This window comes from Budorcas taxicolor, chromosome 5 (genome assembly GCF_023091745.1).
Source record: "Budorcas taxicolor isolate Tak-1 chromosome 5, Takin1.1, whole genome shotgun sequence".
NCBI classification, from domain to species: Eukaryota; Metazoa; Chordata; class Mammalia; order Artiodactyla; family Bovidae; genus Budorcas; species Budorcas taxicolor.
In genome coordinates this window covers 117,738,719-117,752,718 of record NC_068914.1, presented here as the reverse complement: position 1 = coordinate 117,752,718, position 14,000 = coordinate 117,738,719, and the positions used below count along the sequence as shown (strand labels likewise).

General features: G+C 39.2%; 1 protein-coding gene across 3 annotated transcripts in view; it reads left to right on the top strand.

The window, feature by feature from the left end:
* Nucleotides 1–14,000, top strand: part of RBFOX2 (RNA binding fox-1 homolog 2) — a 289,442-nt gene that overhangs the window by 268,217 nt on the left and 7,225 nt on the right. The window contains exons 8-11 of one of the 3 annotated variants that reach the window (XM_052641136.1): nucleotides 2,042–2,095; nucleotides 2,234–2,326; nucleotides 3,420–3,552; nucleotides 7,222–7,261. In XM_052641136.1, coding sequence (XP_052497096.1) covers nucleotides 2,042–2,095; nucleotides 2,234–2,326; nucleotides 3,420–3,552; nucleotides 7,222–7,261 — 320 coding nt within the window. Of the gene's footprint in view, nucleotides 1–2,041; nucleotides 2,096–2,233; nucleotides 2,329–3,409; nucleotides 3,553–7,221; nucleotides 7,262–10,187; nucleotides 10,231–14,000 lie in introns of all 3 variants that reach the window. The other 2 variants (XM_052641135.1, XM_052641134.1) reach the window with 2 other exon arrangements.

The following is a 14,000-nucleotide window of genomic DNA, read 5'->3' as shown; positions in this document are numbered from 1 at the left end:
TTTAGCACCACCAGGCTCTTCTTTAGAAGTCATCAAAATCCAGCCCTCTTAGCTTATTCTTCAGGAAATAAAGCCCAGGGAAATATAATATGGATATTTACTCATTGTCCCAGAAGTGGTGCCTATCTTAGCACTCTTTTTCAGTTTTGTGAAAATCAAGTGACATAACACTCGTAAAAATACATTGTAAAGTGTACAAAATTAAACATATTCAAGCTTTTGTTGACAATATTCCATTATTATCATGTGCATCCATTGTATGCATTTAAAGGGAGTGCTTAAGTAGTAGTGCCACTGATAGGAAAGGAAAAGTTCATTTTTTGATATTATTCTAAATCACTACTCAAGCCTACTGGAGGCAGACTTTAGAAACCTTCAGCTGCTGTGTTAAAAAGAGATTCTGCAAAGAGCATGCTAGGTGCCTTCTGGTGAATTCTCAGCATGTTCTTACTGGCTTTGAGTCTCCTGACTTGTCTAACAATGCAGAATATTTGTGCTTTTACAACTCCAGTAGGATTTAAAGACAAATTTTGAAATTTTCATGCAGAATAATGAAGAGGCATGCCTATAGGCACATAAAATAATGAATGGGGGATTGGAATGATTCCAAATGAATGGGTTTTCTCTTGAGTAATGTCTTTGCTTATAGTCGTTTAAATCTGGTGATTGGCCTTTTCGTCTTTCCAGTCGCATATTTATAGAGTAGCAGTGACACAATCGGAGAAGGCGATGGCACCCCACTCCAGTACTCCTGCCTGGAAAATCCCATGGGCGGAGGAGCCTGGTGGGCTGCAGTCCCTGGGGTTGCGAAGAGTCGGACACGACTGAGCGACTGCACTTTCACTTTTCACTTTCATGCATTGGAGAAGGAAATGGCAACCCACTCCAGTGTTCTTACCTGGAGAATTCCAGGGACTGGGGTGCCTGGTGGGCTGCCGTCTATGGGGTCGCACAGAGTCGGACACGACTGAAGCAACTTAGCAGTGACACAATGTTGCAATGTTATAAAAGAATTAAACCAAAGGGCCAATTTTTCAGAAAAATAAAATGGCTTTATTTATTTGTAAAAATTTTATAAAATGGTAAAATTCAAGAAATATTCATTAAGATTTTTCTTGTAGAATGCTACTCTATCAGTGGGCAATAGAACATTTCTCTCTTTTTTTTTTTAACCACTTACCATATTCCTATAAATATAAAAAAGGAAATGTAGAAATTAAAGTGACATCAAACCTAATGTTGTTTAGAAATACTTAAAATGTTTACACTAATGTTCTGTAGTGGTCTTGTATTATTTAGCTTAAAAGTCTGATTAATGTAAATATGCTTCTTATAAATTAAAATCTCAGAAGACATGCACCAAAGTTAGGAACATACCTTGAATTTTATCATTGCATATCTCTCCTTGGTGACTTGGTTAAATAAATTCCAGTGAAATCTCAATGGGAAATCCCAATGAAAGATTTCCATTTACCCAGAATACCATTAGCATGCTATAAATGAACCTGGAGTTCAGAGGTCCAGGTCAGATTTTAATTCAGTCAAAGGATACTGTTTTATAATAAAACAGCTAGAGTAATAAACAATGTCAAGATGATATAGAAGACAGCGCATCACAGTGCGATACCAAATTACGTATATTGTGCCTTTTTCCCTTCTTCTAAACAAGGACTAGGTCATTTAGCCGTTCTGTGAGAGACAGTGTACAAAACCCCAAGGATTTATTTGTATTTCTTTTTCCTTCTCTCATTCCCTCTCCATCTTCCTTCCTTCCTCCCTCCCAATTTTTTTCTCACCTCCTCTTTCCCCTACCGCCTCTCCCTCCACCAAATCTTCATTATCCCTTCACTGTGCTAGTCCTGCTTAAAGAGGGTCAGGTCCAAAAATATCATCACCCTCTCATGTAAACACCCACCAGCATCCTAAAAAGAAGATGGTACCAGGCAAAAACAAATCCAGAGCATCTGAAGCCCTCCTTTACCTTCTGTCTGTTCCTCATGTAGTCTTAAACATTTGCTCACTGTCCTCTCTTCCATTTCAGGTTGGAAATTAAGCCCAGTAGTTGGAGCTGTATATGGCCCTGAGTTGTATGCAGGTAGTATTTAAGTTAATTTTTCCATTTGTGCTATTTACATATGTATTTATTTATATATATATATATAAATCTATTATTTTTCACTTTCCTACTCCTTGGTAATCTTTTTGCACCTTTTCATTTCCTGAATACACTTAGCATCCAGCTTCCAAGCAGATGTGTCTCTAGGCAACGATGCAGCCGTGCCCCTGTCAGGAAGAGGGGGCATCAACACTTACATTCCTTTAATCAGTAAGTAGCCTATGTTGACCTGGCATGGAGTTTGAGAGTTTGACTGTTGTGAGTAAACAGCGATGTATTGGTCTTTTTGTACCCCCAAATACACGTAACTGAAAAGGAGGCATTCACGAGAGAGTTAAATACTATCATTAATGCCCTGTCCTGTGCTGGAATCTTTTTGATCAAATGTTAAGATGGCCATAAAGCACAAATAGTCAGAAAAGGTAGAAGAGAATGAGGGCATGTAAAGAAAATTTTAGTTTTGCACTTTGGTAATGAAGCAAACAAAGAAGGGACTATTGGCGGAACATGTACATGCTATCTGCAAGTCAGCTCTGGGCCCTTGAGTAGAATACCACTCAAACGCTGCTCCAGTTTTATTGATTATTCTCAGCTCTGTTGGTACCTCTAAAGTCATTTTGACCTGAGCTATTTAGCTCCAGCAAGAGATATAATTAAACAGAGTTCAGTGGATACGGAATCAATGTCGCATGCTTTGCAGAGGATAGCACACTTAAAACAGGCCCTTAGAGGCTGTCTGCCTCTTTAAAGGACACAGGGCTGCAGAGGAGAGGCAGTTTCCTTCTCACCTCTCATTTCTGGATTGAAACATGTTAGATAAAGAGTAAGGTGGACTCATGACGTGTCTGAAGACTATTTAGTGTGCCTTGGAATGTGGTGGCATGTCAAAGCACAAAAGGATATGCTTATGAAAAATAATTATTTAAATTGATGTAATAACATCTGGAAATAAGATTAATAATCAGTCAGTGAAAGAGTTTATATCAAACTTAAACTGGCTGTAGAAATGAAAAGTCTCGTCTCCATTATGGCAGCAGTTCTCAAGTTTCTTGACCTGTTTCTCATCAGCTTGCATTGCAAGGCCAAAATTGGGAAGGAACAAAGAAAACTCATGATTTGTGATAAGTGAGGCATGGTGTCAATGAGTTATGGCATATCACATATTTCCATTTCTTTTTGAGAAAAGTTGTGATGTGGAGGTACCTTTTCACCTTTCCTGTAATTGTTGTAAAGCAGGTTGTGATGTTACACATGCTGCTGAATGCAAGTTGACATTTCTGTCATATTTTGGGTCTCCCTTTAGTTCCTGGCTTCCCTTACCCAACTGCAGCCACCACGGCGGCCGCTTTCAGAGGAGCCCACCTGAGGGGCAGAGGGCGGACGGTATATGGCGCAGTCCGAGCGGTACCTCCAGCAGCCATTCCCGCCTATCCAGGGTAAGCAGTAGATTCCCAAATAAGCAACTGGATAAAACCAGAATACCATGGCCCTGTTATAACTTCTGGGTTGTTGCCCTGCCACATAGTAGAGATTCTTTGAATATTTGCAAATTAACAGATTAGATGGCAAGAACCATACCATTGTCAGAATGTAACAGAATATCAATGCATTATATAAATCTTCATCTTGGCCACCTTAAGCCCTCACAGTAGTGGCTTAAGACAGTAGCCAGAACTGTCTTGTGTTCACTAGCAGTGTGTTGGCATGGAGTTCACTCAGCATCGCACGAATTTGGATTAACACTCCTGCAGAGAACCAAACTAGGAGCTGAAGACTGTAGTGCAAGACTGCATCTGCTGGGCTCACCCCTCACCACCACCCTTGCTGGGGCTGAGGCTCTCACATGTGCCCTCCCTTGTGGTTTCACTGCCTGGGTGGTGAGCAGCAGAGCTAGTTACCCACAATGGATTTGCTTTCTTTGTAGGAGACGGATTAAAAGAGGTTAATTCAAAGATGAGCCAAGTCCAATTGAATCAAGGGAGAAAGGGAGAAGTAGGAAGAATTAAACTACAGTTGGCTTCTGAATGATGGTAAAACAACTAATGGAGCTGAGCATCCTTCACCTTTTGATTTTTGTATGGAGGGTGTCTCATGCAGTGGAATGATTCCATAGCAACAAATAAATCCTTTGTTACTGAATGGGGGAGAAGGAGTGAAGATGGCAGGTTTTGATTTCCGTTGTTTCTCAAGGTCAGCCTACAATGTATATTTTTATATAAAAAGTGGACTTTTATAAGTTAGTTGTATCAGGACTTTTCTTTCTTCAAAGATGTGACGTTTGTGTTCCTCATCTTTTTTCTGCCTGTGACAGGTTTTTTTCCCATATACTTACTGAAGAATAAACAGTGGCAGAGCAACCTATTCATTGCTACTTAGTAAAAATGTAAAGGGAAAGAGCCTCCTTTGTAGGTCCTTTTCTGACAGAAAAATTGACTGTGAGGTGTACTAATTTAGTAGTCAGTCATAGACCAAAGGGACATGCCATTCGGGGTCCTCAATTATACAGAATTAAAGCATTTTTATCAGACAAGACAAATATGGGTGTTGAAATTGGCAGGCTCCAGAAGCCACTGGAAGGGGAACTACTTTAGAAATAAACCTTTGTTTGCAGTTTATAGATGTTTAAATCCCATGCATTCCATCATCTCCATCTTCTACCATTACTTACTTTTAATTTTATCCTTTTTTCCCTCTCAACTTGACCTTTGACCTTCAACCTCTGACATCTCCTTTTAAAGAAGTGACTAAAGATATAATATTGTTTCATCAAGAAATATTCAAGTAAAACATAAAACTGAGCCTTGGATGTTCTACACACTAGGAAAATTGTTTACAAAGTGTCTTCCATTTCAGTCCAAAAGATTGTACTGTCATGTTTGCAAAGAGATGCTGCTCACCAGAAACATGGGATTGCATTTTGTAATATTCCTGAGTTACTTTATCAAGTGGTTGAATTCGTTCCTATTTAATATAGGTCATTTCAGTATATTGGCCAGACTTGAAAACCCTTCTCTACCAAGTCTGTGTTAGGTATATATTTGCTCAAAGATATTTTACCTTTATGTCTAATCACATCAATTTCTGTGCATTACATTGAACACTAATTTCCCATGTTTTATTTTTTATTAACTAAACCACCTGTTTACATGGAAGATGGCAAGGAATAAGTCCAGTATTTTATGGGGAGTGGCCTAAAATTGCTTTTTAGCTTAGTGAACTAATTTCATCATTAATCATTGTGTTCTAGCCTCCTCGTGGCATTTGATATAGGGAATATTGGAATTCTCCTAGATTTAGGTGAATATTCCCAATGAGTGAAACAGTTTAGCATAAAATTTACTCATATTTTTAACGCCACCACTCTTCTCTATAGAAGAAATATTTTCGAACTTTGCCTATTTCCCCTTACTAAAATAGTTGAAGGTTAATTAGTCACCACTTGGCATCAATGCTTTGGCATTTTATCAGCCTTCTCATTATGAACAAGTCTCTTTTTTACTAAAATGCAATTGAGAGGCAGATTATTTTCTAACCTCAGATTTTAGCTGCAATTGGAGACTGAAAATGGACAGAATTTATCTAAATGACCTCAGCGATGAATTTGCCTGTTGTGTAATAATACAAAGGCACAGAATAATTGGGGCATCACAAAGTGTGATCATACTATCCTGTAAATACAACAGAACCTCACTGGGAGTAGAATTCAGAAACTTTATAGCTACCTGTAAAAAATAAATTATTTTCATATTCATATTAAAACTGTGACTTGATAACCTCACTTGCTAGCTTGTTTGTTATAGCGGAGAAGGTAGTAGTGAAAATTTCCAGCTTGTTTAGTTGAATAAATGATGAACAGATCTTTTAATTTTAAAAAACCAAATCTTGGTTTAGTGAAAAGACTCTTATCTTTTTTTCTCTACTGCTATTCTGTCTTTTGGTCCCAACATAACGTTTTGGGGAAATTATATGCACAAAATACCTCAAAAGGCTTGAAATCTATATCTTCATTATAATAGTTTAGTGTTGCTTAGGATTAAAAACAGAATCGTGTATTTTTTTTGTTCAATACAAATCTATTTTCTAAACAGGAAAATAAATCTTTTTATTCCTAATCAAGCTACCTTCTCGATTATATTCATTTAAATAAAACAGGTCATGCCCAGAACCTCAGTTATCAACTGTATTTTTCAGAATTCCATGAATATTCTTATGGTCAAAAAAGAACCCTTAAAGTCTTCCAGTTACTCCTCCCACTCTGGATTATATTGTTACTATCTGGGATCCCCACTGCACCTTTCAATTCTTGGACCTTGGACCAATCACCTTAACCTTTAGCTCATTATCTCTGCTTGTGAAAGCAATGCATTGTGGGTATTTTTGGTTGTGTTTTTTTTTTAATTACATTTCTCTGTTTACTTTGGTCAGAATTGATTGACTTGTTTTTCTGAGGTGTTGCATTGGTTCTTAAAATGCTGAATAATAATACTTTGCATGCTTGTGTGATCAGCCAAATCTTATCGCATGTCTAATGTGCAGGGTAAAAAGCAGGTGATGTATGGATATCAGAAAAGAATTTCTACGTTTCTCTGAAACTGATAACAAAATACTAAACATAATGTTGAAGCATACTTTGCATACAGGTCCTGCCCTAGTGGGATTCTTTGGGGGTTTTTCTGTTTTTGTTTTTTCCTTTTTTCATATTTAACCCCTCTCTGCACAAACCCTGCCCCCACCCCCACATACACACACCCTTTTTGAAGAAAAACGTCCTCTTAGGACAAGCTTATTTTTTTTAATACTCTCAATATGAAAGGTTGGTGTTTCCAATCCAGCAGGTTCTCCATAGCTATACTTGGCCCTCTGGGGATGCTCTTTATTGCTCTCATCCCACTCTAGTTACTAGATTGGCAGGCGTTTCCTTCTAGGGTTGCAACCCTCCCCTGCCTTGCCTGTCCCAGAGCTGCCCCAACCTCTCCAGCCCAGGGTCCGTATTCATACATCACCTGCCCGTGTAGAGCGCATGTGCATGCTGCCGTCCTCAATAACCGGAATGTGTTTCTGTTCTTTTGTTTTTTTGTTTTTGTTTTTGTGTGGATTTTCTGCAGTGTGGTTTACCAGGACGGATTTTACGGTGCTGACCTCTATGTAAGTACACACACCGGGGCCTTCTCGTCCCCATCCCCTGACAAGCCAGCCTTTTTTTTTCTGTTTCTTTGGTTTGTTTTTTTTTTTTTAATATAGTTTATTTAATTTTTATTTTCTTTTTCCTTGTGGATATATATATATTTATATATTTAAGAATGCAAGCATGCTTCTCTGCCACTGCGCTTGCCCCTGGGTGCAAAAACTAAGCCTTTGGGTTTCCTGGTCATTGCTAGAATCAGTCTACTGGACATATTCTTTTCCCTTCCCTATGCCCACAGATATTCTGTGTTCCACAAATATACTTGAGAGATGATCAGCAGGTTTAAAGTCTTTTCTTCCTGTCGTCTCATGTGCATACATAAATAACAGGACCAGCATAGCCTGAAACCAGCTCTTTCCCTTTTCTGCTTTTCTTTTCATTTCACATCCCTCTTTAGATCATTAGGGCTTTGATTTCTGTAAATGGCAAGAAGCTTCCTGAAATGTGTGTTTTCCTGTTTCACATACTTTGAGAGAGCACTGTCTTGGTGAGAGTGAGGTGAGGAATTGATGCCAGTGGAGAGTGGGTAGGAATGAGAGGAAACCAAATACTCAGTGCATAAGGCTTTTCTATATCAGAAGGTCCACGGCCAGTGGGGCTCTTTCTTTAAGAGCCATCTAGAAGGAAACAAATGGCATCATTAACAACCTACACTCTTCTACAAACGTTTGACTCATACAGGATTTGTTGATTTGACCAGCCATGGTAACATCTTTATTACTCTCCATTATTTAAACTGCCTAGCTATAGCTTGAGTCTCATGATTGGTGGTCACATGTTATTTAAAATATGGACAAAATGATCTAACCTGACAAAAGAGTCAAGTTTTTGAGTTTTGCAAGTCTTTTATTGGGACCTCTCTCCAAAGATCTCTTTCTGAATGCATGCTTAGTCTAACTACCCACATTGTTAAGAAATAGTTTCCTGAGAAAAACGTGTCAGCATGAAATGATTCTTTAGGCACAGTGTAGAATTGTCTGGAAATGATTTTTACACCCTAATTTCTCCAAAGTCAATAAGGGTACCTTTTTAATGAACTGTTTCCACAGTCTGCCAGAGACTCCCAGCAATCTTAAAACATTAATGCCCTTCCAGAATGCATGTGGAGTATGCATTCTGTGTTGCTGGAAGTAAACAGGAGAGAGCAGTTCTCTGAGATACGGTGAGGGGGTGTACACACCTGGCCATTTACAGCAGACCTTCAAAGTAGACTTGAACACATGCTTGAAGGAACCTTAGCCATAATTTGGTCCAGCCTCCTCACTTTGTGGATATGTTTCTTAGAGTGTGACACCCAGATTACCGAAAGTGTTTGTTTATCCAAGCATAAAACCCAAATAATCAATATTTCGTTACCTCCTATAGTAATTTAGTTAAAATCCACATCTTTCCCCAATGGTCTTCAAGAAGTAAATGAAAGATCTTTTTTTCTTATGCTTACGGTGAAACTTGAGGATTAGGAAACTATTAATATATCCTACTTTTACAACAGAGTGCACTTTTCTAAATATATGTATTTACATAAGCTCTTATAAGCATGTACATCTTCCCATATACATTAGTATCCATAGTCTCATGAAGCTCACGTTTATGTTATTTAAGTTTTCTTGAAATCTGGTCTATTAGAGTACACTTCCTCTTGAATTGGGGTTTGTTTTTGTCCTCTGATATCTTATTTGGGGATTTCTTAAGTATAATGTACTTCTAGCTTATTAAGGTTTGCCTCCTTCCACCTTGTTAAGTCATCCAACCGAGTATTTGTTAAGTTCTCTCACTTCCTTAGTTTACAGTGTATGACTTTATTAAGAGAGAAATGATTTTTCTGCACTTGTTGAGAAAATACTCTTGATTTTTTTTTTTAATCTATGAATTGGACCACCTTATCAAGCTGAACAGAAGTAATTCAGCAACTTTGCCAAAACATTTTTTTGACCCGTGGCCCCTAGTTGATGAAAAAACTGAATACTGATGGTATTTTTATTTCTTAGTTATCTTAAACCAGTTAGTTACTTAGAGGAAAGAAGAAAAAGTTGGTTACTAGTGCTGAAATAATACCCAAACCCACAAATGGAAAACCGGAAAACATGAGGTGGGAACTGTTGAGTGAGGCTTAGAGTTAACTTTGAATACAGCTTTTAAAACTGCACAATCCCCACTCCATGTGTGAGGTGGAAAAGGAGGCTTCTTTAAAAAAGACACAAACAGCAACAATAAAAACCCCTATCATTTTATGTTGAATTTGTTTCTGCTCCTCTCTGTACATTTTCCCTTCTGTGAAAATCTATTAATGTATGTTTAGTTCTTGTTATCTCAGAAAGGAAGATCAGAAATAGAGAGGTTGGTTTATCTAGTCTAAAAAGTGCCCTGAACCTGAACTTGAGGAGACAACATGAGGAAAAAGAGTTTAAATTGCTGGCTTTTATTTAAGCTGTATTAATTTAGGCTATTAACTGTGAAGGTGTTTTTTGTAGGTTTTTTTGGTTTGGTTTTGTTTGTAATCTCTGCCTGTCCTCTTCTTAGGCCGTAACCCCTGCTGGCCACTTCCTTCCTCCCCGTGTCTTTCATGGCATATTGCTGTCTGGAGAACTGATCTAGCAATCGTGCCCATGACTTGTAAAGAGATTCCCCACGCTAAGATTTGGAAGTGTCGCAGGTAGATTATGTGTCTGCCCACACCCTCTTTTTCTGATCAGTAGGAAAGACACCGTTTTCCCTAAATCACTTTTTTAATGGGATAACAACTGCTCCTAATTCTCACCCTGTGAAAAGCATGCTTGCATCCAAAGGAAAGAAAAGGCTGGTGGGCCCCTTCGCGGGCTTTTTTGTATGATTGTTTTCCTTCCACAGCTGTGTTTTTTGAACTGCTCTTCCTGTGTTCTGTTATAGAATAGTCTTACAGGAACCAATCATTAGCGCTAAAATACCTCAGGTAGGAGTGCCAGTGTGACCTGCCAATCAATCAGATTGTGGATTGCAGTGAAAAAATTGAATTATACTAACCATTCCAGCTCCACGTTAGAGATGGGAACAGAGGCTTTTTTGGACAATCAAGACTTGTGAGCGTGTGATCTAAGGCCTGCTACCTCAGCAGTGCACCCAGTCAAGCTCCTTACATGAGGGCACCTCCTCCAAAATTCCATGCTCCCGCCCCATTGCCACACATCCGCACCAGGTGTGTTACAGCACTGTCCCATCACTGCCACCCGTTTTAGTTTGTCAATCACATTTATCCATGGTGTTGAAACTGGTCTTTTATATTTTGAAGAGTTTAGCCATTTGGGACATCTTCTTACTTCTGTGAAAGAAATGAGAAAAGAGAAAAAGTAGAATCCATCTAGACAGGATTTCTGAATCCCAAATTGGCCCCTGTTGTGAAATCATTGTAGTAGTTCGGCTGTGCTGCTATGTAAGTTTGAAGTTGTCCTAAAAATCTAGGTATACTAGAACTCTAAAATGGAAGCATATGTTTCCCGGGCTCTCTCTCCTTTTCACTTTAAAACCAGATTAGTGAGGGCAGTGGATTATGATGCCCTGTTCAATTTGCTGGTAGCTGGGTGCTCAGCTAAAGGGGAAGCAGCAGGTAACTTGTCACAATTCAGTTAGTCTATTTATGTGGCCACCCAGCGAGCTTTTGGAGGTGAACCGATTATAGAGATGCGGAAGAAAAGTGTTTGAAAGGCTTAGTCAGTTGAAGATCGTCTTTCATCTATCATAAAATTAGTAAGTGGAGGATACCAAATCGGTCATAAAGATTCCTTTCCTTAACCCCAATTTTAATAATAATAGAAATTTAAAATATTTTCCTTAAAAATTTTTCATTATCTACTCTTCCAAGTAGATAGGGTCTCCCAGTCAAAAGCAGTAACAATATTATCATTATTACAAGTTTTGTATTCACATCTGTATTACTCACATTTAATCCAGTGTCCCATCTTGCCACCAAAGAGTCTTTGTTCTCCTAAAGAGCCCCTCCTCATACAAGTTCAGTCCAGAGCTGTGGATCTCAGTGGAGGAGGCGAGGGAAAGGAAGGAGGTAGAATCATGTGAAGACAGTGATCCCCAGAGGCACAGCCTTAGGCCCAAGCCAGGTGGACTAGATCTCTGCTCTGCCATAGTGATTCAAAGCATCACACTTGCCATTCTCCCCACCTCCCCCCCAACCCCAACTCCCTTTGCTCTGTAAATCCATACACCACATGCAGGGAACAAGCTTTCATTTGTCTGCTGGTCTTGAAATATACATTCTCCTCAGTGTCACATAATGTCATTGTCTTCCAGGTAGAAAGAAGGTGTCTTGACATCACATGCTCACCAAAGTCCTGTTTTAATGTAAATCCTAAAACAAAAATGTAGTAATATACTTAATGGCCAGGTTAAAATCAAGACAAGGGAAGGTTAAATGGAGACAGAGAAAGGCCAGGTGTAAAAGGAGAGTTTTGTAGAACCCTTCCACTCTGTTCTAATTAAGATACAGCTCAGGCCTGTGCAGAGGAGTCACGTGGTCGGCATGGCAGCACTCTAAAGTTCACTAGACAACAAAATTGGTTCAGAGCGGAGTCCCTAGGTGACATTGAGCAGTGGAAAAGTGAGAGTTTTCAACAACAAAAGGATCTTAAAGGTAACCACATTTTCATTTGAAAAAGCCAGAAGTTGAAGGCAGGGGTGTGTTACAGACATGTGAAAAAGATAGAATGCCTAAACACAGGAAATATTTGAGAACACTGGGTCAGTAGGTCTGGGTATTGACAGAGGGCAAGCATACAAGTGAGCACTGCGGGTCAGAAGTGAATCAGGAAGATGGACTAGGGAAGTGGAATAGCATTGGGTTGCCCCAGTTGGGAGCATTAGGAGTCAGTCAAAATGAATTACAAAGGAATAAGAAAGTAATTGTTTGGGGCGTGTGGAATATTTGGACCAGGCTTAGCCATGCCAGATTTATCCAGCTGTCAGGTTCCAAAAAGCTGTCCGTGTCTGCCCTCCGACATTAGGGTGTGCTGTGGCCATGCTAATCCCCATTTTTTGTTTTATTTCAAATCACACACAGATAGAATCTGCAAACTGCTTCAGATCAAACAGGTCTGATTGTGTGTAAATACATATGTCCTTTTTAATTTTTATTATTAATGGTTGCTTCAGTTTTGCATTGGTGCATGGTTCAAAGCAATACACATCAGCTATCTCATGACTTCATATCTCCAAATGAATTATTTCTCCTCTTTTTTTGTTTGTTTGTTTGTGCAGTCAGCTGAAGAAATGTTAACATCTCACTCTAAATCTCTCAGTGGAGTCTCTGTTCCCTTCTCTGATATAACAGATGGGTTACTGCTTGTTATAATTATTAACATCGTGGTGTGGGCCAGGGCTCGGGCGGGCCAGATTGACTCTTTCTCTGGGCTGGGAGGGGCCAGTCGTTAGGGTCTGGAATGTTAACTCGAGTGGTGACTGACTGTTTCCGTAATACCAGGTCGTTGTGGCTGCACGCTCTAGTAATTGAGGCTGTGTACTTCACCGAGCTTGTGGTAGAGCCTAGGGCGAACCGCTGTCCCAAGAGAATGCTGGGATAGATAGAGTTAGCCAATCCGAGTCTGAACGTGGTGATTTTGCTGGTCGTTCTAGCTCCAGATGTTGGCATGCTTAGTTTTTAATGTGATTAATAAATGTGGCGCCATACCCCTTCCCCACGCCTGAACCCTGTCTCTCCTATCCCTTCCCCCACCCTTGTTCTTTTTGAAAAACCTAAGAAACAGCAATGAAACCCTTGGTGTTTCAAACTGCACTTTGTTCTCATGTTCCATAAACAACTTCAGATTTGCTCATAGAAGTGAAAGTTGAGAAAATGGTTTCTCCTCCTGGATGCTTTATGCCTTCCAACATCCAAACTGGAAATAAATATGCCTGAATGTTCACTGGCTTACATTATGGTGAGACACATTGTTGAATAACCAATTGAAAGCACCATCAGAAATACTTTAGACTAAGAATACATCTAAGAGGAGTAAATCTGTGACATGCAGTTTAGCTTGTCTAATTTGGGGGTAGTCATCGATGAAATTAACAGGTTAATTAGGATATTACTTCCTGTCCTAAAGGTAGATCTCTCCTAAAAGAGCCTGTCTATAGCGCCATTATCGTAAAGTAATTAGAAGAGTAGACGTGGAAATATTATCTGCTTTTTTAAAAAAAAACAAATAGATGTAGTTTTCTTAAAATTCTGTTGACATTCTTGAGCCTTTTGTTATTAATAAAATATTTGCATCTCTGTCCTGCGCTTCTGATTTTGAATGGCAAAAGACCCTCATCAGATTCAGGCTCCAGAGTCAGAGTTCACTTTAAGGAAAAGGAAAGGACTGGAGGTAGATTATCTGCATTTCCTTCTGGTTTGGAAGGAGCCTTCTTTCCCACAGCCTGATCCTTTTAAAATTGTCTTGATCAACAGTAACATTACCGCTTTGGGGGAGAATGGGTGCATGTATATGTATGGCTGAATCCCTTCACTGTTCACCCAAAACTGTCACAACATTGTTAATTGTCTATACCCCAATATAAACTAAAAAGTTCAAAAAAAAAAATAATATAACAATAGCATTGCCCCCAAACCAATAAGGTTCCCCTGGTTTCTTGCAGGCTGAGGAAACCAAGAGGAAATGTCTATTAGTAACCTCATTCAGAACTTCTTTTCTTCCAGAATTAGTGCACTGC